This window comes from Elgaria multicarinata, chromosome 9 (assembly GCF_023053635.1).
Source record: "Elgaria multicarinata webbii isolate HBS135686 ecotype San Diego chromosome 9, rElgMul1.1.pri, whole genome shotgun sequence".
In the NCBI taxonomy this organism is placed as follows: Eukaryota; Metazoa; Chordata; class Lepidosauria; order Squamata; family Anguidae; genus Elgaria; species Elgaria multicarinata.
The window spans coordinates 77,337,289-77,361,131 of record NC_086179.1 but is presented as its reverse complement, the minus strand read 5'-3'; the positions used below and the strand labels follow the sequence as shown (position 1 = coordinate 77,361,131).

Genomic DNA, 23,843 nt, shown 5'->3' with positions numbered 1-23,843 from the left:
TCAGAGGTTGGTGCACTCTGCTCTAGGCTTGTAAATAGCCTGACAACTAAGAATCACTTTAGGTGATCAGTCAGGAAAACTAAAAGCTTACTTCTCCATTTAAGTCACAGATCAGTATTGCAGGCAGCCATCCTTTTTATGGTCTAGTAACCTTTCTAGGCTTATCTGCAAGGCTATTCCACCCACTTACAGCCCAGCAATTCTAATTTACTGGTGGCAGTTTGGCAGACCTGCGCAAGACACTGTGAATTGAGACCTGTACTTGGCTTAGGGCATATTCTCTTAGGAAGTTCTACTATGAGACTTCACTAAAGAGAAAAACGAGTCTTGCACTGTTGAACACCCCAGCAGATGGTGTCCATAGTCTTAATTTGTATTGACTGTAACATTTCCTTCTTTTTCTAAAGAGTAAGTTGTGCCCACTGCGCCACACATAATCACTTCTTATCTGAATATCTCCACACGACATTTTAAAATATTGCTGTCAGGGACTGCCATGGCTAGAACCAGCATCCTTCATTCTTTGTGCTGATGCCCCATGTGGTGAGCTATCAGAACTGCAGCTGGGAACACCTTCCTGGCAGTGATGTATTCTTTGGACAGGTCCCACCACCACATGTAGGCCATTTATCTATCCTGGACAGGAAGAGCTATAAAAGGCTTCCTGTTTGGACTGAGATTTTGCCTGAACAACATGATCTTTCTAGCTCTGGTGTCTTTCTGTGTGATCCTTGGCTCTGGCTCAGGTATGGCCAACAGAATTTCAATAAAGACTAAAAGTAATATTGACCCTGTTCAGAAGACATGCTAAGCCACAGCGATTAAACATTTTGAGCTAAACATTATGTCTTAGCATATCGTGTGAACCATTCCTAACCATGGTGGCTACATAACCATGGTTTAAGCACACTCACTAAGTATTTGCTGCAAAAGGGTTAACGGCCTAACCATGGCTTAGCATATCATCTGAATAGGCCCATTAACTGAGAGCCACAGATTATTATTTTTTGCTACTAAATCAGTAATGTACTGAAAGGCTAGAAGAGGCAAGGGGGAAGTAACTACTAATTTCAGACACTACTTTATGAAATATAAAAGGCCACATATAAAAGCTGTTCAACCACAGCTTTTAAAGCACAACTAAAAACTTTTCTTTTTCCTAAAGCTTTTAAAACTTGATGTTGTGCAGACTTCTACTGTTACTTTCTACTGTTAGTTTTTCCCTACCCAGTGCCTGCTTACCCTACCCTGTACCTGTTTGCATTCTCTTCCCCTCCTTATTGTTTTACTATGATTTTATTAGATTGTAAGCCTATGCGGCAGGGTCTTGCTATTTACTGTTTTACTCTGTACAGCACCATGTACATTGATGGTGCTATATAAATAAATAATAATAATAATAATAATAATAAAAGGCAAGGAGATAGTAGGTATGTTACAGTGAATATCCAACATTTGGTGAATGTTGACATTCTCAGGACAGAATCCTGCTCCAATTTTCTGAATGCCTGGAAACAAATTATATTTCTCTACTTCTTGGACACACACCAGGTAAATCTGACTGTTCCACTTAGGTTACTTGTCAACATTCACTGGTGGCTCTCTGAAGTTTCAGACATTTACAACTCTTGTTTTGGGACTGTCAACATTCACCAACTTTCAGATATTCACTGTAACAGGATTAAATTGCTCAGGTCATGGTAATGGAATTGGCAGAGCCCAATTTAGAATTTTCTTCTTTTCAATCCAGAAAAAAGGAAATCTCTCTCTCACACACACCATTTTATGCAGTGTGACAGGTAAACATGGTGATGTTTTCTTTCTCCTAGTCTGAATGATAACACAGGGAGAAGGGTCAATGCAATATTTCTAGAGAGATTGATCCATTGCTACAGAGCTGCTCTGGAAATCCTTTTGTTTAGCTGGAACTATTTGCCAAGTGTGGAACAAAAGAATTAGGCTTTTAATGTGTGCTTTAGCAAAAGTTTGATTTGTCAAGCAGACATGTGGGATGAATTCAATGGACATAACAGACTAAACAGTTTGTCGCCCTTGACACAGCATGACAATGAATAATCTGCAAATGAATTAACATCAGGGTAGAGCCAAGTGGAAGCTTTTGGTCCAGATGGGACATGTCAATGACAGCCTGATGACCTCCCAAAAAGCCTTGATTTAATTGGATTGACTGTTGGTTTGGACATTTATTCCCACCCCCCAAAACCTAAAGTTCATAATGGGGCTCTGACCAACAGAGGTGTATTTCCAGGCAGCAAATAAAAGAGTTGTTTATATGTAGTATTCTTACAGAAGTAATACTTCTAGAAAGCAGACGTAAATCCAGTGGTTACTTACTAAAAACAAGAGCAGCCTTGTGACCTAGAAGCCTTGCCTATCCCCTTGTCCTGGACTGTATAATAGTGACTTGTTTTTGAGGCAAAGGCTCTCCTTGTCAGCCAGCCTGCAAGTGTAAGGAAAGACATCCCCAGTAATGGGATGGGAGACATAAGTCCTGATGCTTGCTGCTTGCAGTGGGGAGAGAAGACCTTGGGGCTGCAGGAGCCTGGGCTCTGCAGTCTCTTTCCCCCAGCTGCTGAACATCTGCTGACAAGTGCCCCGCCTTGCTTACAGGTAAAGCTGCAGCCGGCCAGGGGAAGGTGGGGTGTGCTTGCTGCTTGCAGTGGGGAGAGAAGACCTTGGGGCTGCAGGAGCCTGGGCTCTGCAGTCTCTTTCCCCCAGCTGCTGAACATCTGCTGACAAGTGCCCCGCCTTGCTTACAGGTAAAGCTGCAGCCGGCCAGAGGCAGCGCCTCGGCGACGCGCAGAGTGCGGCGCCGAGGAGCCACCCTGTTTTGAAGAACACCAGCCGACCAGCAACCAACAGCAATTTTTCAAAAAACTTTTAATCAATTTTTAAATAATTTTTAATATGTGCCTGGGGAGCTCTGGGGAATATGGGGGTGCCTGCATAACTGTGGTCACGGGTAGGGGGAGGTATGGTGCTGGGGGAGGAACAGGCCAGATGAGGAGAAGAGGGGACAGATTCCTTACAGCTGTCCCCTCTTCTAGTCCTTCCCCCAACCAGATGGTTCCTGGCGGCCTTATCAGCTTGCTCTCGGGTCTGGTGGTGCTGCTGCTGAATGCCAGGTCAGTCCAAAACAAAATCTCTCTCATCCATGATCTGATTGTGGATGAGGGGGCTGACCTGGTATGCATCACTGAGACCTGGGTGGGGGAACTGGGAGGGGTTGCTCTCACCCAGCTCTGCCCTCCTGGGTACTCGGTGCAGCACCAGCACAGACTCGAGGGCCGGGGAGGGGGGGTTGCCGTGATCTATAGGAATACAATCTCCCTCTCTAGGCTTCCTGTTCAGTCGAGTGCTGATCTTGAGTGTCTGTACTGTGTGTTGGGTACTCGAGACAGATTAGGGATTCTGCTGGTGTACCGTCCACCCCGCTGCCCCACAGTCTCCCTGCCTGAGCTGACGGAGGTTGTCTCGGACCTGGTGTTGAGAACCCCCAGGATGGTGGTTCTGGGGGATCTCAACTTCCATGCCGAGGCTGCTGTCTCTGGAGCGGCTCAGGACTTCATGGCTGCCATGACAACCATGGGGCTGTCTCAACATGTCATCGGCCCAACACACGCAAAGGGACACACGCTTGATCTGGTTTTCTCGACTGGGCAGGAGGATGGTGATCTGGAAGTGGGGGAACTAACATCTACCCCCTTGTCATGGTCAGATCACTTCCTACTGAGGTTTAGACTCTCGGCGGCCTTTCCCCTCTGCAAGGGTGGGGGGCCTATTAAAATGGTCCGCCCCCGGAGGCTAATGGACTCCGATGGATTCCAGAGGGCTCTGGGGGATTTTCCTGCTGGTATGGCCGGTGCTCCTGTCGAAGCCCAGGTCGCTCTGTGGAATGCAGAGATGACTCGGGCGGTTGACACGATCGCGCCCAAGCGTCCTCTCCCTCTGAGCAGAGCCCGGTCAGCTCCTTGGTATACACCTGAGCTGAGGGCGATGAAGCAAGAGGGGAGACGGCTAGAACGCAGGTGGAGGAAGACTCGTGCTGGGTCTGATCGAACACGGGTTAGAGCTCACTATCGAGCCTACTCTGTGGCGGTGAGGGTGGCAAAGAGGCAGTTCTTTTCCACCAGCATTGCGTCTTCTCAGTGTCGTCCGGCGGAGCTTTTCCGGGTGGTTCGCGGCCTGTTACACTCTGGGCCAGGGCGAGAGATGGTGGAACCCTCGGTAGCACGCTGTGACAAATTTGCACGGCACTTTGAAGATAAAGTCGCTCAGATTCGTCATGAATTGGACACCACACTTAATGCAGCTCCACTAGTAGAGGTGTTCAGAGCGCCGTCCGGTTCAGTTTTATTGGATGAGTTTCAGTTAGTGAGGCCCGAGGATGTGGACAAGGTGCTTGGCCAAGTCCGGTCGACCACCTGTGTGCTTGACCCTTGCCCCTCATGGCTCATTACATCAAATAAGGAGGGGATCGCCGGCTGGGTCCAGGAGGTTGTAAATGCCTCCTTGAGAGAGGGAGTGGTGCCGGCCTCTTTAAAAGAGGCGGTAATTAGACCACTCCTGAAGAAGCCTAATCTGGACCCGGAGGATGTTAACAACTATAGGCCGGTGGCTAACATCCCTTTCCTGGGCAAGGTGCTTGAGCGGGTGGTTGCAGGACAACTCCAGGCACTCTTGAATGAAACGGATTATCTAGATCCATTTCAATCGGGCTTCAGGCCTGGTTTTGGAACGGAAACTGCCTTGGTCGCCCTGTGGGATGACCTCTGTCGGGAGAGAGACAGGGGGAGTGCGACCCTGTTGGTTCTCCTGGACCTCTCAGCGGCCTTCGATACCATCGACCATGGTATCCTTCTGGATAGGTTGTCTGAGCTGGGAGTTGGAGGTACTGCGTTGCAGTGGTTCCGCTCCTACTTGGATGGCCGATTCCAGAAGGTGGTGCTGGGGGATTATTGCTCTGTGCCGTGGCACCTAAGCCATGGGGTTCCACAGGGCTCTATCTTATCCCCTATGCTGTTTAACATATACATGAAGCCGCTGGGGGAGGTTATCCGGAGATGTGGACTGAGGTGTCATCAATATGCGGATGATACCCAGCTCTACCTTTCCTTTTCATCAAACCCAGGTGAGGCAGTGGCTGTTCTGAACCAGTGTCTGGGCACGGTAATGGACTGGATGAGGGCTAATAAACTGAGACTCAATCCAGACAAGACGGAGGTACTGTTAGCGGGTGGTTCTTCTGTCCGGCGAGGTGATGTTTGCCCTGTCCTGGACGGGGTTGCACTCCCCCTAAAGGATCGGGTCCGTAGTTTGGGGGTGCTCTTGGATCCAGAACTGTCACTTGAGGCACAGGTGAACTCAGTGGCAAAGAGCACCTTTTATCAGCTCAGGCTGATATACCAGCTGCGCCCTTATCTGGACAGAGATAGCTTAGCTACAGTTATCCATGCTCTGATAACCTCTCGTTTGGATTACTGCAATGCGTTATACGTGGGGCTGCCTTTGAAAACGGTCCGGAAACTTCAACTGGTGCAAAACAGGGCAGCAAGGTTATTAACAGGGACTGGCCGGCGAGATCACATTACGCCAGTCCTTTTACAACTTCATTGGCTGCCAGTCCAGGTCCGGGCCCAATTCAAAGTGCTGGTATTGACATTTAAAGCCCTAAACGGTTTGGGGCCAGGTTATCTGAAGGAACGCCTCCTCCCATATGTACCTACCCGGACCTTAAGATCATCTACAGGGGGCCTTCTCCATGAGCCCCTGCCAAAGGAAGTGAGGCAGGTGGCTACTAGGAGGAGGGCTTTCTCCGCTGTGGCACCCCGGTTGTGGAACGAGCTCCCCAGAGAGGTCCGCTTGGCGCCTACACTGTACTGCTTTCGTCGCCAGCTGAAGACCTTTTTATTCACTCAGTATTTTAACACTTAATTTTAACTTAAATTTAAATTTTACTGTTTTAACTCTGTATTTTAATCCTATATCAACTTTGCTGTGTGGTTTTATCCTGGTTGCGCTTTTTATACTGTATTTCGTAATTGTGTTTTAAACTGTTGGGTGTTTTACTGTGGTTTTAATTTTTGTGAACCGCCCAGAGAGCTTCGGCTATTGGGCGGTATAGAAATGTAATAAATAAATAAATAAATACTGAAAAATAGGTTTCTGATTTTTGTCCTGGCATTTTTTTTAACCCTGCTTAAACTGTAAATACCCATGTAAAGGGCTCATAAATGTTCTGGTAAGCGAGTGTTGATCACCACGTGTTTTTAAAAATGGCAAATGAGACCAACTGTCCCTTTCTGCAGCCCATAGTCCATCAATGACCAGTATACCTGCAGTTGGTAAAAGGAGAGGTATAGGCACTGAGGCAAACTCTGTCAGCCTGTTGGGACGCGTACCGTTCTGAATCTCTCCTCCAGCCCCGTGTCTGATAGCTGACAGTCTATGCTTCAGATTTCAGAAGGAGACGGAGAGATGGGAGGTTCTTTTATAGGCCTGCTGAAACCAGCTTAACTGTGTGCTATTTCTGCTAGCCTCATTGGTTTCTGGGGCTCTGACCAAAGAAAGGCAGGAAGATGACCCAAAACAAACGAGAGCACGTTGCTCTATATTTCAGAATTTATATAAGCCTCTTTCGTGTGTTAGTTAGGGGGAGAGACATGATCTGAATGCTCCAGGAAATGGAGAGTCCATGCTGGAGTGGTTTCGGAGCCCATGCATACCTCAAACAATTGTGCAGGTATGCACTTTCCTGCATGTATAGATTGCGTGCCTGGCTATCTGCAGCTTCCTAGTGTGTTTGTGTAGCAAAATACACAGCTGTGCAATTGTGATCACGTACAAGTGGGTTTCATGCGTTTTCCTACATAGACCTATTCCCTGCATGAAAAGTGTTAATGTGTTATGGCCCCGAGAGGTGTATTGACACATGCTTCTGGCAATACTACTTCCTAGAAAACATACCACAAGATAAAATGAGAGCTGAATAGAAGGTCTGGTTAGTAGAAGGTCAACTGTGTGTAATGAGAATAATTGGGAACTTGCCTCAGTAACTGTCTCTCATTTACGTTATTCCTATCCGGCTTGAAGCCAGGCATATATTCACTTCTTTATCTTCCCCTTTCCCACAGTCCTTTGCAGGACTCCATCTTAATGACAATGTTTAAAGAAAATAATGTGTGGAGGGGGAGGAGGGGAAAGAAAGAGAGCAAGGACAAAGGCCTAGCTCTCATTGGGGTGGTAACTGTGCCTGGGCTATACCCACCTCACACTACAGGTGAGGACTGGCAAATGAAGACCATTCCCTACAGATGGAAAACTAGATGTCAGGTGAAGGTTCTAACAGCCTTCACCCTGACATATAGGTTTTTATGTGCAGGGATTTCCTCCCTGTATGAAGGAGTATCTAAGTCACCATCTAAGGTTAGGGTAATACAGCCCGAACACAGGTTTATTACCTCAGTGACAATTAGGCCAAAACAGCATACAGGATAAGTAAGCAGGCAACTCAGTCATGAACAACAAAGTTTTCATAACTTGTTAACTTCTCCATAAAATATCAAAAACATCACCACCACCCAAACTCACGGGTTCTGTGTTAATCTATATTCTATATTTAGGTGGTATGGGATATTTAAAAGGTGCTATATATGTGCTATATGTAGGTAAGCATAGGGCTGTATGTGCATAGGTGTTGGCTGGGAGTGGGATTTTCAGTTTAGGCTCCAGATTAGACTCCTGTAATACATTATCTATGGGATGGCCTTTGAAGATGGTTTGTAAACTGCATTTAGCCCCAAATACATCTGTGAAGCTATTAACTGGGCCTGGGCATTGTGTTCGCATTTGCTTGTGCTTCTCCAATTGCATTAGTTCCCAGCTTGCTTCTGGGCGAAGTTCAAAGTCCTGTTTTTGAGATTTAGTGCCTTTCTTGGCTTGAGACTGGGATACCTGAAGAGCCACATTTCTCTATACCTGCCTGCATATATAATAAGAACTTCAGTGGAAGCCCTTCTTTGGGTTCCCCCACTATCTGAAATACAAGGGAAAGGGCCTTCTTGATGCGGGCACCCCAATTGTTGAATGCTCTTGCCAGGTAGGCCTGCCTTAACTTGATGTCATTTTGGTGCTGGATGAAGATGTGTTTATGTTTCCAGGCTTTTTTAATCGTTTATATATTGCCTCTATGCTGTTTTGTGTTTGTTTCTCTTTTTGTTGGCTTCTTTCAGACTGTTCTTCCAAAGTGTACTGTTTTAATGATCTTGTTTTAATTTGTTTTATCATAATTTTAACTTTGTTGTAAACTATCCTAGGAAGCTGAATGGTGGGTTATAAATCCCATCCATACTTAATTAATAGTCCAATACTATACATGCCTTACTCAAGGAGGTTTACTCCCAGGTTAGGTATCGGATTGCAGCTGAAATAAAAACAGAGGCTGGCCCTTCAAAGGATATTTTCCAATTTAAAAGGGCCATTACTTAAGCAATAGAACAGCCAAGGGCTTCTACAAGAGGAGTGAAGGAGCAGCAAAAAGTGTGAACTAATGATAGTAACATCCACCAAGACATGAGTCCTTTGTTTCGGATGAATTCTAACAAGTCTTTATCTATCTAAATTAAACTTGACGTGCACAAAAGTTCAAAATCCCTACCTACAAACAAGCCTTGCCTTTACATATAAATAAGAGAACTGGGATTTGCTTTTGCAAGAATAGACAATCCTGCAAAAATGCACATCAAGGGTGCTAACAAACTGTGAGCAATAGGACGCTGTTAAGTCTTCACCAAGGTCACAACAGATAACGTTTAAGCTAAAACAACGTGCAGTCTGTGAATCCACTAAAGCAACATATGGTAAATGCCGGACAGCATTCCTACTCTGCACTATTAGCCATAGACTCCCATAACTCCAGGGGAAAAGTGATGCAGGACTGTTGCTCTTCCTGGCTTTAGGATTCCAGGATCTTCTTTCCACTCCGCTTGTGGAGTAAACTGGCCTTGTCTGAGAGAAGGAGAAGACCTCTGCAGTGTCCTTGGAACTGCATGAAGGTTCTATTACTTCGCATGCTTGGTATCCTTGAAATTGTATGGTGCTACCATAGGACAATTACTCACATGTAGAATGAACATGCGGAAGGAAGAAGCAGGCTGGGATCATACTCGTTGGCTCCTACTCCTGACCTCCATGTGTTAATCAGTATTTTATGTATTTTATGCTGGTTGTTGTTCCCCGCCTCGATCCAATCGGAGAGGCGGGTAAGAAATATATTATTATTATTATTATTCATCTGAATCTCATAGGTTTGGAGGAACACATGGAGGCTGAGGTGGAGGGAGATGGCCGGTGGATTCAATCTCCCATCCTTCCTTCCAATGCTCATCTCTACACAGATGCACCTATGGACAGATCTAAGTAACATTAGTACCAATATAATGGGTTCTTGGTTAGACATCTTAATATCTGTTGAATTTCCTATGTAAACATGTTCTACCCCACATAAACAATGCTGCTTGTGCAGTTCGGCCCAATGTTGATGAACTAATAATAATAAAAAATAATGTATGGTGGAAGGTAACCATATTGCAATTCTTACCAGCAGGGATTATGCCAATTCTGATATTGCATTGGACTAATGGTGCTTTGGGATTATTTTGATCTATGCCAGAATCCTTCTGTGTTCTTCCAATCAGGCCATGCATCACTTCACTGAACATTCCGTCGCCACCAACACAAACAACACTGCCGGAAAATACACAAATTAAAACTCACACTGACAGTAAATAAATGGATGTGTCAAATGCCCCAATCTAAAAGGTATTATTAATTTTATACATCTTTGCTTTTCACTCCCCTATCATGTTTTTCAGGTTCGTTTAATGCAGATGCTGTAACTTGGAAGTAATCAACTCAAAATATAATTTCAGACAATGAAGCTGAGGAGAACTCTCCTCCTTGTGTATGTGGTAATTATAAGATCATTTCCCCTAGCTTTTCTTGTTCCTGTGTGAGTAGCATCACAAACATCGGCTGAAACAAAACCATGAAGACAAGGCAAATATCCAAATGGATACCACAGACTGTGGAAAAGAGTTCCTCTTCTAATTGTGTATCTCACTTAGTTACCATTCGCAATCCCCACAGATTACTGCCCCTTCTCTTCCAGCTTGGCTGCTTTTCTGGAGAATTTACCTCAGATAGCAAAAGTCAGTGTCTGTGGTGACCTAGGTGGCCTTTAGATGTTACTCTAGCTGCATGCATAGCTGCGAAAACATTTAAACAGCCAAACCACATGGGTAGAAGATCCTTCTCATATAATTGGCACTTTCCTTTCCAGGTGACCAGATCGTCAAAACTTAAAACAGGCAACATGGGCATCCATGTTAGTCAGGTCATTTAAATGTTACTCCACTGTGTGGGAACTTCCCCTAGAAAATCAGCTTTTCCCTGGCTAGGGTGATTTCAAAGAATCCCTAAAGGTAGCAATCTCATGTGGGTTGGTTGGGCAGTGATAACAACGTTACCCACAATTAATGTGATGCAGGAAGTCACCCTATCCAAGAGATATCTCATGCATTATGGTCTGCTGTACAGAGAGAGGTCAACTGAGAAATGGTGGCTCCACAAAAAATGGTGGAAACACTTGAAGACTGCTCACTTTGTGGACTGGCCACCTTGTTGGCCTTCAGGTCCTTTACATGACAGGGCAGGGTGAAGAACCTCTTTCTGGTTGAGGGCCAAAATAATTTTGGAGAAGCTCTCAGGGGCTGTATTCTTGGGGTTGCCAGGGCTAAAGGCAAAAGGGGCGGGGCCAAAGGTATCCGCATATGTTAGCTTAGAGCTCTTACTGCCAGTAACTACTGTATTTCTTCAATTCTAAGACACACTTTCCCCCCCATATAAACATCTTTAAAACGGGGTGCGTCTTAGAATCGCAGGCGTGTCTTAGGTGTTTTTTTTTCTGTTGGTGTTACTGAAATTAGTGTGCGTCTTACAATCGACGGCGTGTTACAATCAAAGAAATACAGTAAGTCTTAAGAGAGGCATTTCAGCTTCTCAGAGTCACAGTCACATAAGCATATCTTGACATAAGTGAAGCCATGTTGGCACTGGAGGTGAACTGTTCATAAAAAAAAATCTTGTCCAAGTACAGAGGTGGCATTAACTCTGGGTGAACTTTAGGGTGGCTGGTTGATAAGCAAGTACTTGCAGGACAAACAGGAAAAAGGCCCTCTTTCTTTAACCAGGCCAGATTTCCTTTTTCTCTAGACGCCTTAGGAACCGGTCTGCTGCAGGAAAGTTGTGGTCAGCTAGAATTTCCGTTTTAGTAAACAGCTTTCTGCGCATGATCTAGTTGCTTCTGTTGAACGAGCTGATAAAACAGTTGACAAACCCAGCAATCCTCAGAGAAGTGTATTCCTTGGCAGAGGTATGTCTTCTCTCCATTGCAATGTGAATTCCTTTCTATTAAAGATGTGTTGGATCATAAGAACCATCTTTGTAATGTTTGGGCCACAACATCAGAATTGGGGGGGGGGGGACACAGCACAAAAGCTGGGAAACCATCAGTCTATTGGCGCGTGAGGGAAAGAGGATGGGGCCATCTTGTAAAACCGAAAGGGATGGATTCAGCCCCTGAGCTTGAGGTTCCCCAACCTTTAAGCTGCCTACACATGTCGCAGCTGTTGAAGTGAACCGTTGCCATAGCCTCTCAGCTATTGCCATGGGCCTGCTTCCTTTCAGAGCGACTTCATTCAAGTAGCTCTGGAAGTTAGCAGGATCAGTCCCTACATCCCGTTCTGCTTGAATGCCATTTGTGGTTGTGAGCCAACATGCAAGCCCCGTGAGGGGCTGAAAGATAGGATATAAATAAATGCATGGGATTTAAGGCTCAGTAGCAGTTAGTAAATTGCTTCCAGCAATTTTCTGCCACTGGCTGTGTTCCTTTAACATGGATGCGAGGGAAACAATATTTTGCCGCTGACTTCAATGGTAGGTTGTACCCATGAACTTATGCAAAAGGTTATTTTCCTTCCTCAGCACTTTAAGTTATGTGAACAAGGACTGGCCTCGTAGGAAAGAAAATATACTCAATGCCCCCATTCGTTCCAGTGGGATGCTCATCTGTTTGAGCCCCACTGGAATGAATGGGGGGGGGGAGTAAACACTCTTGTCCCCACCATTCATTTAGATAGGGCTTGAACAGGAGAATTTGCCTGCAGGTTGTAGACAAAGAATTGTTGCTTAATCATAAGCAGTTAAGGCTGAAATCCTATACTTGTCTACTCAGAAGTAAGTTCCACTGAATTCAATGGAACTTACTCCCAGGTAAGTGTGTGTAAGATTGCACCCTGTATTAATGATTTAGTGTTACTTTTCACAAGAAAATCCTGCTTGCATACTTAGGTGCTTTGCTTTGCTTCGCATGATTTGTTACTGAAGCCTTGTCATGTGCTGGAAACAGGAGATGGACTTGGACCAAAGGGGTGGGTGGGGGAATTACACACATTTTAGATGTATTTAAATACAATGATTTAGCTCTGTGATGTTAATTCGATGGGGATGAAACGCAAGTCTTGTTAGAGGCTAATGTTCAAGTCTGAGCGGATCCCCAAACCTTTCGGCTAAAAGCAAAATAAAACAAATTAAAAATGCCTCATAGAAGATAAAACCCTTTTGGGGCTGTTTTTATTACCTTGAAACATACTGGGGATCTCTCGCTCTCTCTGTAACTGTTATTCTTCATCACTTAAAAAAACACATCCCACCACACTTCTACAATGGGGAAGTTGTCATTTGTGAAACTTTTTTAAAGGAATGCTGAGCTGACAGGTTGAGCCCAATCCGTGTGACGTTTATTCACACTGCTTTTCTTCAAACAGGAACTAGCTTTCTTTCGTTAGAGACTGCTGAATTCTCCAGCAGTTCAATAACTGGCCATAATATGTTGCAGAGGGAGAGAACTCTACAGGCTGCATTTGGTGGGTAGGAAAGCCATCATCTCATCTTGCTCTGCATTTGCTACCTTATCAACTGCTGTGAGGTATTTGTCATGTCTAGAAAAGATAAACCGAAAAGCTTTCCCTGACCGCAACTGCATTAGACACCCCCAGGAGAAGGGAATGTGTTTGCTCAACTTCCATCTCAAGTGTTACGCTGTGCAGATTTAACTCCTCTGCAAGTGCCTGTCCAAATGCTCTTTCTCATGTTAATGAGAGGGAAAAGGACAAAGCCCACCGCTAGAAATGATACCGGATTGGTATAGAATACCAGCAATTTGTCTGCTTGTAACCACCAGCCGATCTGTCTATAACAACTACAATGTCCATATATTCAGTGCATCCAAGATGATACAAGATGCCTGTCCCCTCCTACAACAATCTCCGTGGCCAGGGTAATTGGAATCTCAATACTATTTGACTCAATGTTGTAGTAATTAGGGAAGGATTAATGCACAAAGAATCTGTGACTTTGTAAGGCGGCCTTATATTAGCAGAATGTCTGGCGGTTTAATTAATTTCTGTATGAAGAAGCACTGTGGAAGTCCTGGATTAGCGTTCATATACGAGGGTCCCACAACACAGAGCTCTGTGCAAGCGTGAAGCTCCTGTTGTGGGTTTTCAGGGGGTGGATCTGGGAGTGTAGGAAATTCTTTCCCTTCTCACATAGCCTACAACAGACAAGCCGTGCTATATGTACAGATCTGCTAGACTGCAGCCAGTAAGTGTCAATATAGAGAATAGAAGGGAAATCAGGTTGTATGTTTGATTTCCTCCCAAAGAGTCACTAGAAATGATTAAACCTACTGAGGGTATATTGGTCAGGACTGCAAACATGCAAAGATTTCCATGTGCTATTTAGTCGATAAAAGGGTATTGTTAGGCATTCTATAGTTTTACTGTGAAATTTATGAGTTGAAAGGCACTTCTATTTCATTAGGCAATACTCAAGCCAACATTGTTTCTCACATATTGACAAAATGATCTGAAAGCAATGGCAGTGATAACATTTATATTGTTTTTAAGAAGGCAATGGGTAGTAGGGATGTGCTCCGCTTCTCCTCGAACCGGAGAAGCAGGAGCGGAGCGGGGGGCTTCTTAAGGCGGAGGCGAAGAGGATTGGGGGGGCCGGCGGATCGAGGCGAAGAGGATCGCCTCAATCCGGAGCTTCGCCTGAAGGTAAGTGGGGGGGAGGGGCACTAATCTGGCGCTGCTGGCGCCATCCATGCAGCAGTGGCGGCAGCAGCACCAGGTAAGGGAGCAGGGAGGAGGGGCGCTTACCTTCCTCCGTCGCCGGCTTCAATTGAGGCCCTGGTTGAAGCTGGAAGTGAAGGCCGAGGCCTCTTCCGGCTTCAACCAGGGCCTCAATTGAATCCCGCGACGGAGGAAGGTAAGGGGGCGGCGGCTGGGCCGGGGGTCTGGCCTACCTGGCGCTACCGGCGCCACCATCCATGCAGCAGCAGCGCCGGTGGCGCCAGGTAAGGGAGCAGGGAGGAGGGGCGCTTACCTTCCTCCGTCGCCGGCTTCAATTGAGGCCCTGGTTGAAGCTGGAAGTGAAGGCCGAGGCCTCTTCCGGCTTCAACCAGGGCCTCAATTGAATCCCGCGACGGAGGAAGGTAAGGGGGCGGCGGCTGGGCCGGGGGTCTGGCCTACCTGGCGCCACCGGCGCCACCATCCATGCAGCAGCAGCGCCGGTGGCGCCAGGTAAGGGAGCAGGGAGGAGGGACGCTTACCTTCCTCCGTCGCCGGCTTCAATTGAGGTCCCGGTTGAAGCTGGAAGTGAAGGCCGAGGCCTCTTCCGGCTTCAACCGGGGCTTCAATTGAATCCCGCGACGGAGGAAGGTAAGGTGGTGGGGTGGGTGGGTGGTTTCTCTGGCGGCGGCGCCGTCGATATAGTGACGGCGGCGAAGCCGGATCTCGCTCTGCGGAGTGGAGCGGGAGACGGGCGGAGCGGCGCGAAGAGGATCGGGCCCGATCCGGATTTTCCGGATCGGGCTACGAAGCGGATTGGGGGGTCCGTGCACACCCCTAATGGGTAGTATCAAATGGTGGCACAAACTGGATGATGTTGTGCTAGCATATACTGATGCTTGGACAACAAATTTAGTGCTAGCACTGCACTGCCATTGGATACTGCCCAATGACAGGATACAATCAAGCAGCTTGTTCTGCAATCCCATCAAGTTAGGGTATTTAGTTTAGCTCACTTTCTGGCAAGTCAAGTCAAGTCTGGTCCTCACTCTAATGTGCCCTCCATAGCCATCTCTCGGTGCCTTGAGGTGGTTTGGCTTCTATCTTGTTTGTTTATATATTAGATTCCTATCCGGTCCTTCCTTCATGAAGCTCAAGGGGATGATGTATGTCAGCCTTGCCCAAACTTGTGCTATCAAGATGTTTTGGACTTCTATTCCCATGGGCCCCAACCAGCATAGCCAATGGTTAGGGATGATGGAAGTTGTGGTTCAAAACATCTGGCAGGCACCAGACTGGAGAAGTCTGATGTATGTAGTTTCTCTTCTTGTCATTTCATCCCACAATAACTCTGTGAGGAAGGTCAGGCTGAGAGAGCGTGACTGGCTCAAGGTCACCCAACAAGCTTCATGGATGAGTGCAGATTTGATCTTGGGTCTCCCCAGACTTAGTCCAATGCTTAGTCCTAAGCCATGCTGACTCTTTAATCTTCTGAGAGAGAGGTGGGGATGGGTGTGTGTGCCAGGCAGCAGTGTAGTTTTGGAAAGGAGGGCTGGAGTGTAGTAGGAAGACTCCATGCCAATGGCAGGCCATTAGGGCCTCCTGCTCTAAAGCACGACTTACTATCTGACTTGTGGTACTCACACTGTCCATGGTTTAGTCTCACTGAAGTCAATAACCCTCTTACAATGTGCATGCTTCTGGACAGAGGCATCCTAGAACTACCAATTAGAAGTCCTTGTGCAGCTATTCCATCTTTTCTTCCTTAATGGACCTTCCATAGTAAGAGAAAAGGCGGAAGAAGTGGTGGGAAAACACAGGAGGGTTATGACCCTCCATAAAATTCTGTGAATGAGGCAGGTCAATGGCATGATAAAAACCTTGTCTGGAACCACCCCTTGATCTACAAGGCGAGCCAGAATTCCTGCACACAAGCCGATGTCGAGTTCACGAGGAAAAGATAATCACAACTCATCAATCCAATGTTGCATATTAAGGATACATTTCCGAGGGGAGCGGAACCAAACTGGGAATTTTTGGAAATTAAAAATACCGTTAAAGGAACAATCTCAGAAAAAGGAGGTGTGCCTAAAACTCGGTGGAAGCGGAAATGCCATGCCTCATTTGTTCCAGGTGGACACAGGCACACCTCATGTTCTCTGGATTGCACCCTTGGACTGCAATGCTAACCACGCTTTCTCATGAGAAAGTAAAACTGATTCCTTTGGGGGTTACCTATGAGCGAATTGATGGAGATGACGCAGATACGTGGGTATACAGCCACATTCAGAAACAAAGATACCAAGGGGTACGGCTGCAGCTGTTCCCAGTTTTATATGAACTGAGCACACACGGTCTGAGCGGGTTCTTGAAAAAGTGAGTCATGGGAGAAAGAGAAGAGAACTTACCCATCATATTTCTCTAGATTAACTTCGAATAAGTTATCCTTAGCATGATTGGCATGTTCAGTGACTACGAGGGGAGAAAAATGAACAGTTAGCCATCAAACAGCTAACTGAAGACAGCATAGTCAAAAAGGCCTAGATAAAATAGTATAATATGCTAAAACAGGTATTGGAGAGATAAAACTATTGGTGCTCATTTGTGACTGCTTAGGTTACTGTCACTTTTCTGTGGGAGTTGAGAACTATGTGCAGCACAAGTCACTGGGAATGAGTGTGAGATGGCAGCAGTCTGATAAATCTAAAGCCAAAGCTGTATTGTAGCCTTCCCCAACCTGGTGCCCTCCAGATATTTTGGACTTCAACTCCCATCAGCCCCAGCCAGCATGGCTGTTGGTTAGCAGTGCTGAGAATTATAGTCTAAAAACACTGACAGGGCAACAGGTTGAGAAAGACTGCTGTATTGTATCAGATCAAACTGCAGTTCCAGTCACTATAACACATGATGTTGCCATATTATGCAATGTAGATGTGGCTCTTCCATGAAATTGGACAGGGTGGAGCCACACCCACTTCCAATGGCAAACTGCACCCATAATGAAACTTGCCACAACTGTGATACACCAGTTAATGCTACATCTTAGACTTATGTGAAAGAATCTGGGCTGTAGTCATTTTAGTCGCTTCCTGCCAGCCCCAGAGCCTCCTGGGTATTTTTTTTGCCAGTCATAGAAGCTTTTTGCTAGTCACAGCTGGCAACCAATTTTCTTGGGGCAAATACATTGTTTCCTTTGGAAAAATAAACTCCTATTACTAATTAGGGTGACCATATGAAAAGGAGGACAGGGCTCCTGCATCTTTAACAGTTGTATTGAAAAGGGAATTTCAGCAGGTGTCATTTGTATATATGGAGAACCTGGTGACATTTCCTCTTCATCACAACAGTTAAAGCTGCAGGAGCCCTGCCCTCTTTTAAATCTGGTCACTCTAGTATAGCTCCTGCAGCTTTAACTGTTGTGATGAAGAGGGAATTTCACCAGGTGCAACATGCATACAAATGACACCTGCTGAAATTCCCTTTTCAATACAACTGTTAAAGATACAGGAGCCCTGTCCTCCTTTTCATATGGTCACCCTACCTATTACAGATAAATAAGAAGTTACTATTAAGATAAGGAAGACATAAAGAAGGGGCCGCCAGCTACTATGTGGTAATCGTTCTGCTTAAAAGGAAAACAACCACTCTGTAATCCAAAATGCAGCTTCAACTCAGAAAATATTTATTCAAATGTCAAATATGAGAAGAATCCTGAGAAAACAGCTTCCCTGCAAGGGGCTTCGAATTTTCGCAACTGCTTTACTCGCTGGAATTCCTTCAGCAACTCACATGGTGGCCTGTCTCATTTCTTAGGAGTGTTTCTCAGCATAGCGATGACAATCGGAACCTAACCAAGGCCCTGAATGTATGTGTGCGAGGGAGGCAATCCAACGTGCTCCTGAGCAGTCCTTTCTCACCACAGCAGTGTTTTGCATGACACTGCTCTCCATTTTAGCTCCAGGACCTTTACATGTGCAAGCGATCCAAATGGGCTCTACTGGGCTGCAGGTTGGAAGTACATTGGCCCTGTACAGAGACCCAACTGAGATGTGCAATCTAGCTTGCAGATGGGTGTGATGGTTTGTCAACTGCATGTTTCAGTGTCTCTGTGGTGTTCGGAGTGGCAGTGCTGGGATGTATTTTGGCACCACATTCCAGGCAGAAATCCAGAGGATTCATGTGCATGTCCAGCATGTTGCTAAACAGTACTGATGTGGCTTTAAGTTACTATTAATTAGGGTGACCATATGAAAAGGAGGACAGGGCTCCTGTATCTTTAACAGTTGTATTGAAAAGGAAATTTCAGCAGGTGTCATTTGTATATATGGGGAACCTGGTGAGATTTCCTCTTCATCACAACACTTAAAGCTGCAGGTGCCCTGCCCTCTTTTAAATCTGGTCACTCTTGTATAGCTCCTGCACCTTTAACTGTTGTGATGAAGATGGAATTTCACCAGGTTCTCCATATATACAAATGACATCTGCTGAAATTCCCTTTTCTATGCAACTGTTAAAGATACAGCATCCCTGTCCTCCTTTTCATATGGTCACCCTACTATTAATAGGATCCCATCTTGGGCCAAAACTGATTTAGCAACAATACATTTAGTATAAAAGGTAGGAGAGGAATCACCATTAATAGACTTGGTTGAAAAGGCCTAAGGAGCCGCTTCAAAATGTAAGTCTGTACGGAAAGGGGAAGCAGGACTTCAAGCAGCCCTGCTGGCTTATGGTCTTGCTCCCAAAGATGCAGAATGAGTGGGAAAACTCAGCTGCCAATCAAAGGTTGTTTCACTATTAAGGCTGCCCTTAAGGGTGCTCCGGAAGCTGGAGCTAGTGCAGAATGCAGCAGCTCGGCTGTTGTCAGGAGCTGCCTCTTTTCAGCATATAACTCCTTTGCTGAGGGAACTGCACTGGCTGCCTATTGGCTACCAGGCCAGGTTTAAGGTTTTGGCACTAGTGTACAAAACCCTAACAACTTGGGACCAGGATACCTGAGAGAGCACCTTCTCCCTTACCAACCTGCCCTATCACTGAGGTCGTTGGAGGGCATGCTCCTGGTGGTTCCACATGGACCTGTGGCCCGGTTGGAATCCACCAGGAGAAGAGCCTTTAGTGTAGTGGCCCCTTCTCTGTGGAACTCTCTGCCCTGGGGGTCAGGCAGGCGCCCACACTAGGCTGCTTCCAGCACCTCCTGAAAACAATTCTGTTTCAAGAAGCCTTCCTCAACTAACTAGCATTGTTTTTCTGGTTCCTTTGTTTTAAATTGAACAATTTTAATTTGCTTTTTAAATCTTTCTTTTTACTTTTTATACCTACATTCACCACTTCAGAATCTTGAGTGGTATATAAATATTGTAAATAAATAAATACTATAACAATAATAATATATTTTGAACAGCTGGGTAGACAGAAGGTTACTTCTAGAAATTAGGCAGCAATGAGGATTCGTCAAAAGTGGCTGTCACTCAGCAGAATATCTGCCCCTCTACATAATAATAATAATAATAATAATAATAATAATAATAATAATATATTTATTTATTTCTTACCCGCCTCTCCCTTTGGATCGAGGCGGAGAACAACATTAGAACAGGAATCAATACATCTTAAAAATGTACATCAACTGTAAAACGCTAAATACAATGACAAGAGTTTTGAAGCATCTAATAAACACTCTTTTCCTAAATTATGGGCCCTGCAATCCGCTTAACTGGGACCAGATCTACACCTCGGGTCATATTGATATGATCCCATCATAGGGATGCTACATCCTTCTTGTGCATTTATACCTTGTAGCACACAAAATGGCATCTGTTGTGGTATTTTGGCTAATACGGAATAAAAAGTGGGAAGTAATGCTAGAAAAGCAGTATACAGAATGCATAATGTGCCCCAACCATTATCAGGGCACTTCAATACGGATTAAAAGCAGTAGTGTAGATCTAGCCCATGTCTAATACTGCATTGGATTGTGGCCATCATGTCTAATTAGGCCTGTGTGTTCATGAGAGAGAGGATGAGCCAAAGCATTTCTCGATGAAAATAAACACTCTTGGTTTCAATATATAGCAGGGGTGGGCAACTTATGGCCCTCCAGATGTTTCAGCCTACAACTCTCATTAGCCCTAGCCATCCTAGCCAATAGTGAAGGGAGTTGTAGGCTAAAACATCTGGAGAGCTACAAGTTGCCCACCTTGATATACAGAGTTACAACATCTGGAATCACTTGCTATAGAGCAGGAGTAGATAGAAGGTGGAGCTCCAGATGGTTGGGACTTCAACTCCCAGAAGTCGCAGCCAGCACGGCCAATGATCAGGAATGCTGGAAGCTGAAGTCCAAAATATCTGGAGATCTACATTCAGCCCACCGCTGCCATAGAGCATAAAGCTTTATTCAAGGCAGTTATTTCTGAAGCTTGCACATGCTGCTGCAAAGGAATTCACTGCCCATCATTCGGAGTTTTAAACATCACATCAGTCCACGTAACTCACCTATAACATCAGTGGAGATGGAAGCCAGGCTAAACAGTGGAGCTACTTTTTGTTCATATAACTTCTCTCCTTGTCGCTTTCCGCCATATGGATTAATATATACAAGCAAGTGCTTTGGTCTAGAGACTGCCATAATGAAAAAGAAAACAAAGGGGTACACAATTTGGTTGAAGATTTAAAAGATTATTTGTTTTTCAGTTCCTCTCCATGTGTCAGAATGCTAACATTATCTTTAGAAACAACATGAGTGAACCAAGGGGATTTTAAATAGCTACTCAAATAGAACAAATGTTGTAATTATTCGATGGAGTAACAAAAAAATACCCATAAACTTTTAGACAATTTTGAATCACGTTGATTTCCCATTTAGGGCTAATTCCAACATTCTTTTCTCCTGTTTGAGTTTCTGAAAGTTATGTAGGGTATATGGCCAGAAAATGGAGGGAAATGCAAAGGGCTTGGGTGGTTGGCTTTTTGTTTTTGTTTTTGTGTGTGCCTGTTTATATAATTCAGAGTTATATTTCTTAATGAATTTTTTTAATCTTATCTTTCCTCCAAACTTTTAATCCCATCTTTCAAGGCAGGCAGCATACATGTTCCTCAATGTGTCCCACAAATGGATTTTATCCTCGCAACAATCTTGTGAGGGAGGGAGATGATGAGAAAAAATAGCTGGCCTAAGATCACCCCTGACTCTTGTGGTGGAGCAGGGATTGGAACACAGGTCTTCACAGACCAAGACTGCATCCATTACATCTCACTGCCTCTTATCTTGCATATACTTCACTTAGGATGACCATATGAAAAGGAGGACAGGGCTTCTGTATCTTTAACAGTTGCATAGAAAAGGGAATTTCAGCAGGTGTCATTTGTATCTATGGAGAACCTGGTGAAATTCCCTCTTCATCACAATGGTTAAAGCTGCAGGAGCTATACTAGAGTGACCAGATTTAAAAGAGGGCAGGGCACCTGTAGCTTTAACTGTTGTGATGAAGAGGGAATTTCACCAGGTTCCCCATATATACAAATGACACCTGCTGAATTTCCCTTTTCAATACAACTGTTAAAGATACAGGAGCCCTGTCCTCCTTTCCATATGGTCACCCTACTTCACTGAAGCTGATCCACGTCAGAAAAACTCCTAGGACGCCTGTCACAGAGGAGAGCTAGGAATAAACAGTAAAGCATCCAAACAAATCCCTGAAATATACCATTATCCATTTTTCTAAATAGTTACCAAGTCCCCTAAACATTGCTTGAAAACCTCTGAGCAGGCATGGTTTCCAAATTACTTAACTGATATTATATGAGGGAAAATGAAAAGAGTAAAAGTAATTCTGAAAGCAGTTTAGCTGTCACTGTTGTATTTGATGCTGGTGAGATTCCCGGAGGAAGGGGAGATGTGAACAGTGTGGTGAACAGTGTGGTTTGAGAGCAAGACTTCCCATGTGAGCATAGAAAAACAAACAGGAAATGGTCAAAGTATCAGTGCATGCAAGTGGGATTAATTTATTCCAGTAATGCTAAAACTTTGAGACCTCTCTCTAGAACAATTATGGAGTTAAACCATCTCCTCCAACCCCTACTCAGGGCAGAATATCCAGAGGTAAAGCATCCCTGGCTGACGAGCACTACTTGGAGATCTCCAGTGAGAGGCAGCCTCTAGGGAACTGGCTCCATGGTTGAATTGCTCATCCTGTCTGGACGTTTTTCCTAACGTTCAAGCAAAGTCTATCTTCCTGTAATTTAAACCCACTAGTCTGCCTAGAGAATAGAAAGATGAATGTGAAGAATTGTACTTCTCTTGATGTGGAGGCTGGAGAATTGAAAATACACTCTCAAGTATCCCTGTTAAATACATGTTGAGTATTGCAAAGCCAATGAATATTAACTTCAACAGCTAACTCCATCCCACTCTTTTTTTTTTAATCTACTCAAGAATTTTAATACTCATTCAAAGCAGCAGAAGAAACGGCTTCCTCATCTAGAACTTACTCTGTGAGTCAAGTAATTCTTTTAGCATACATATCCACCGCTTACAAAGTTGCTCATCAATGCACCAGAATGTCACTTCGTTGCACCGCCAGCGGTGTTGCTGTGCCCTCTTCACGTGGTACACTACAAAAATAAATAAATAAATAAAGACACATGAAAGAATCAGAGCTTTATATAAAGAATTTTCAAACACACTTACTGTGAAATTAGAGACCGCAAGTGTTCAAAGAACTGCACACACAGGCCCTCTGCAAACCTGATAACAGTCCTTAAAAAGTAGTTCAGTATTCTTATCCCTATATTGTAGGTGAAAGGCTGAAGCAAAGGCAGAGAGAATGGTTGCCTAAGACCGTCTAGTTAGTTCATGGCAAGATCTGACTTCCTGGTTCAGAGTTCAGTCTCTCAGTTGTTATGCTACAGTGGCTCTATGTCAACCTTCCCCAATCTTGCGCCCTTCAGATGTATTGGACTGCAATTCCCATAATCCCCAACCATTAGCTAGGCTGGCTGGGAATTATGAGAGTTGCAGTCCAACACATCTGGTTGGTTTAAGGAAGGCTACTCTATGTGGTATTGAAACCAAAGACATGGGGGGGGGGGGAATCCCAAATTAAAATGTAATTTTATAAAGATGATTAAGGGTCTTTATAAACCTGGAAAGGAGCTCATACTTTCTAAATCTGGGCAGGGTTTCAAAATGAAGGTCACTGAAGGTCACTGAAAATGTAATCTTCAGATGTCAGCAATCATTACAAAATGTATAACTTGTATGTCAAAGGGTTATTTCATTCCAGCCAAAATGTTTGTCTCATGTACCACCACTGTAAAAGGTAACGCTTCTATTCATTCATGAGATATTAAAGCTAATTAAAACCTAGTGAAATATTTGCCCTTTTACCTTAGTCAGGCAGGGCTTCTCAAATTTCAAATACTACATTTTAATTCAAATGCTCCTTCTGTTGCCAGGAAAACCATGTCCAAAATGTTAATAAACAACATTTTTAAAAGCACAGAAAGGATGTCATAGCAATTTAATGAATCACATATAAGTGAGATTTATTAGTTCTCTTGGTTTACAAAAAGCACTTTTGGCATGTAACCTATCAATAAACCTTGGCCAGTTTACCACGATGTCATAAA

At 44.7% G+C, this 23,843-nt stretch overlaps 1 protein-coding gene across 1 annotated transcript in view; it reads right to left on the bottom strand.

Annotated features, from left to right (window-relative positions):
- CERK (ceramide kinase) overlaps window positions 1–23,843 on the bottom strand; it is a 55,236-nt gene that overhangs the window by 11,576 nt on the left and 19,817 nt on the right. Inside the window, exons 3-6 of the mRNA XM_063134115.1 lie at window positions 22,704–22,826; window positions 20,709–20,834; window positions 16,622–16,685; window positions 9,620–9,765 (exon numbers count right to left, since the gene is read on the bottom strand). Of these exons, the coding sequence (XP_062990185.1) occupies window positions 9,620–9,765; window positions 16,622–16,685; window positions 20,709–20,834; window positions 22,704–22,826 (459 nt within the window). The remainder of the gene's footprint in view (window positions 1–9,619; window positions 9,766–16,621; window positions 16,686–20,708; window positions 20,835–22,703; window positions 22,827–23,843) is intronic.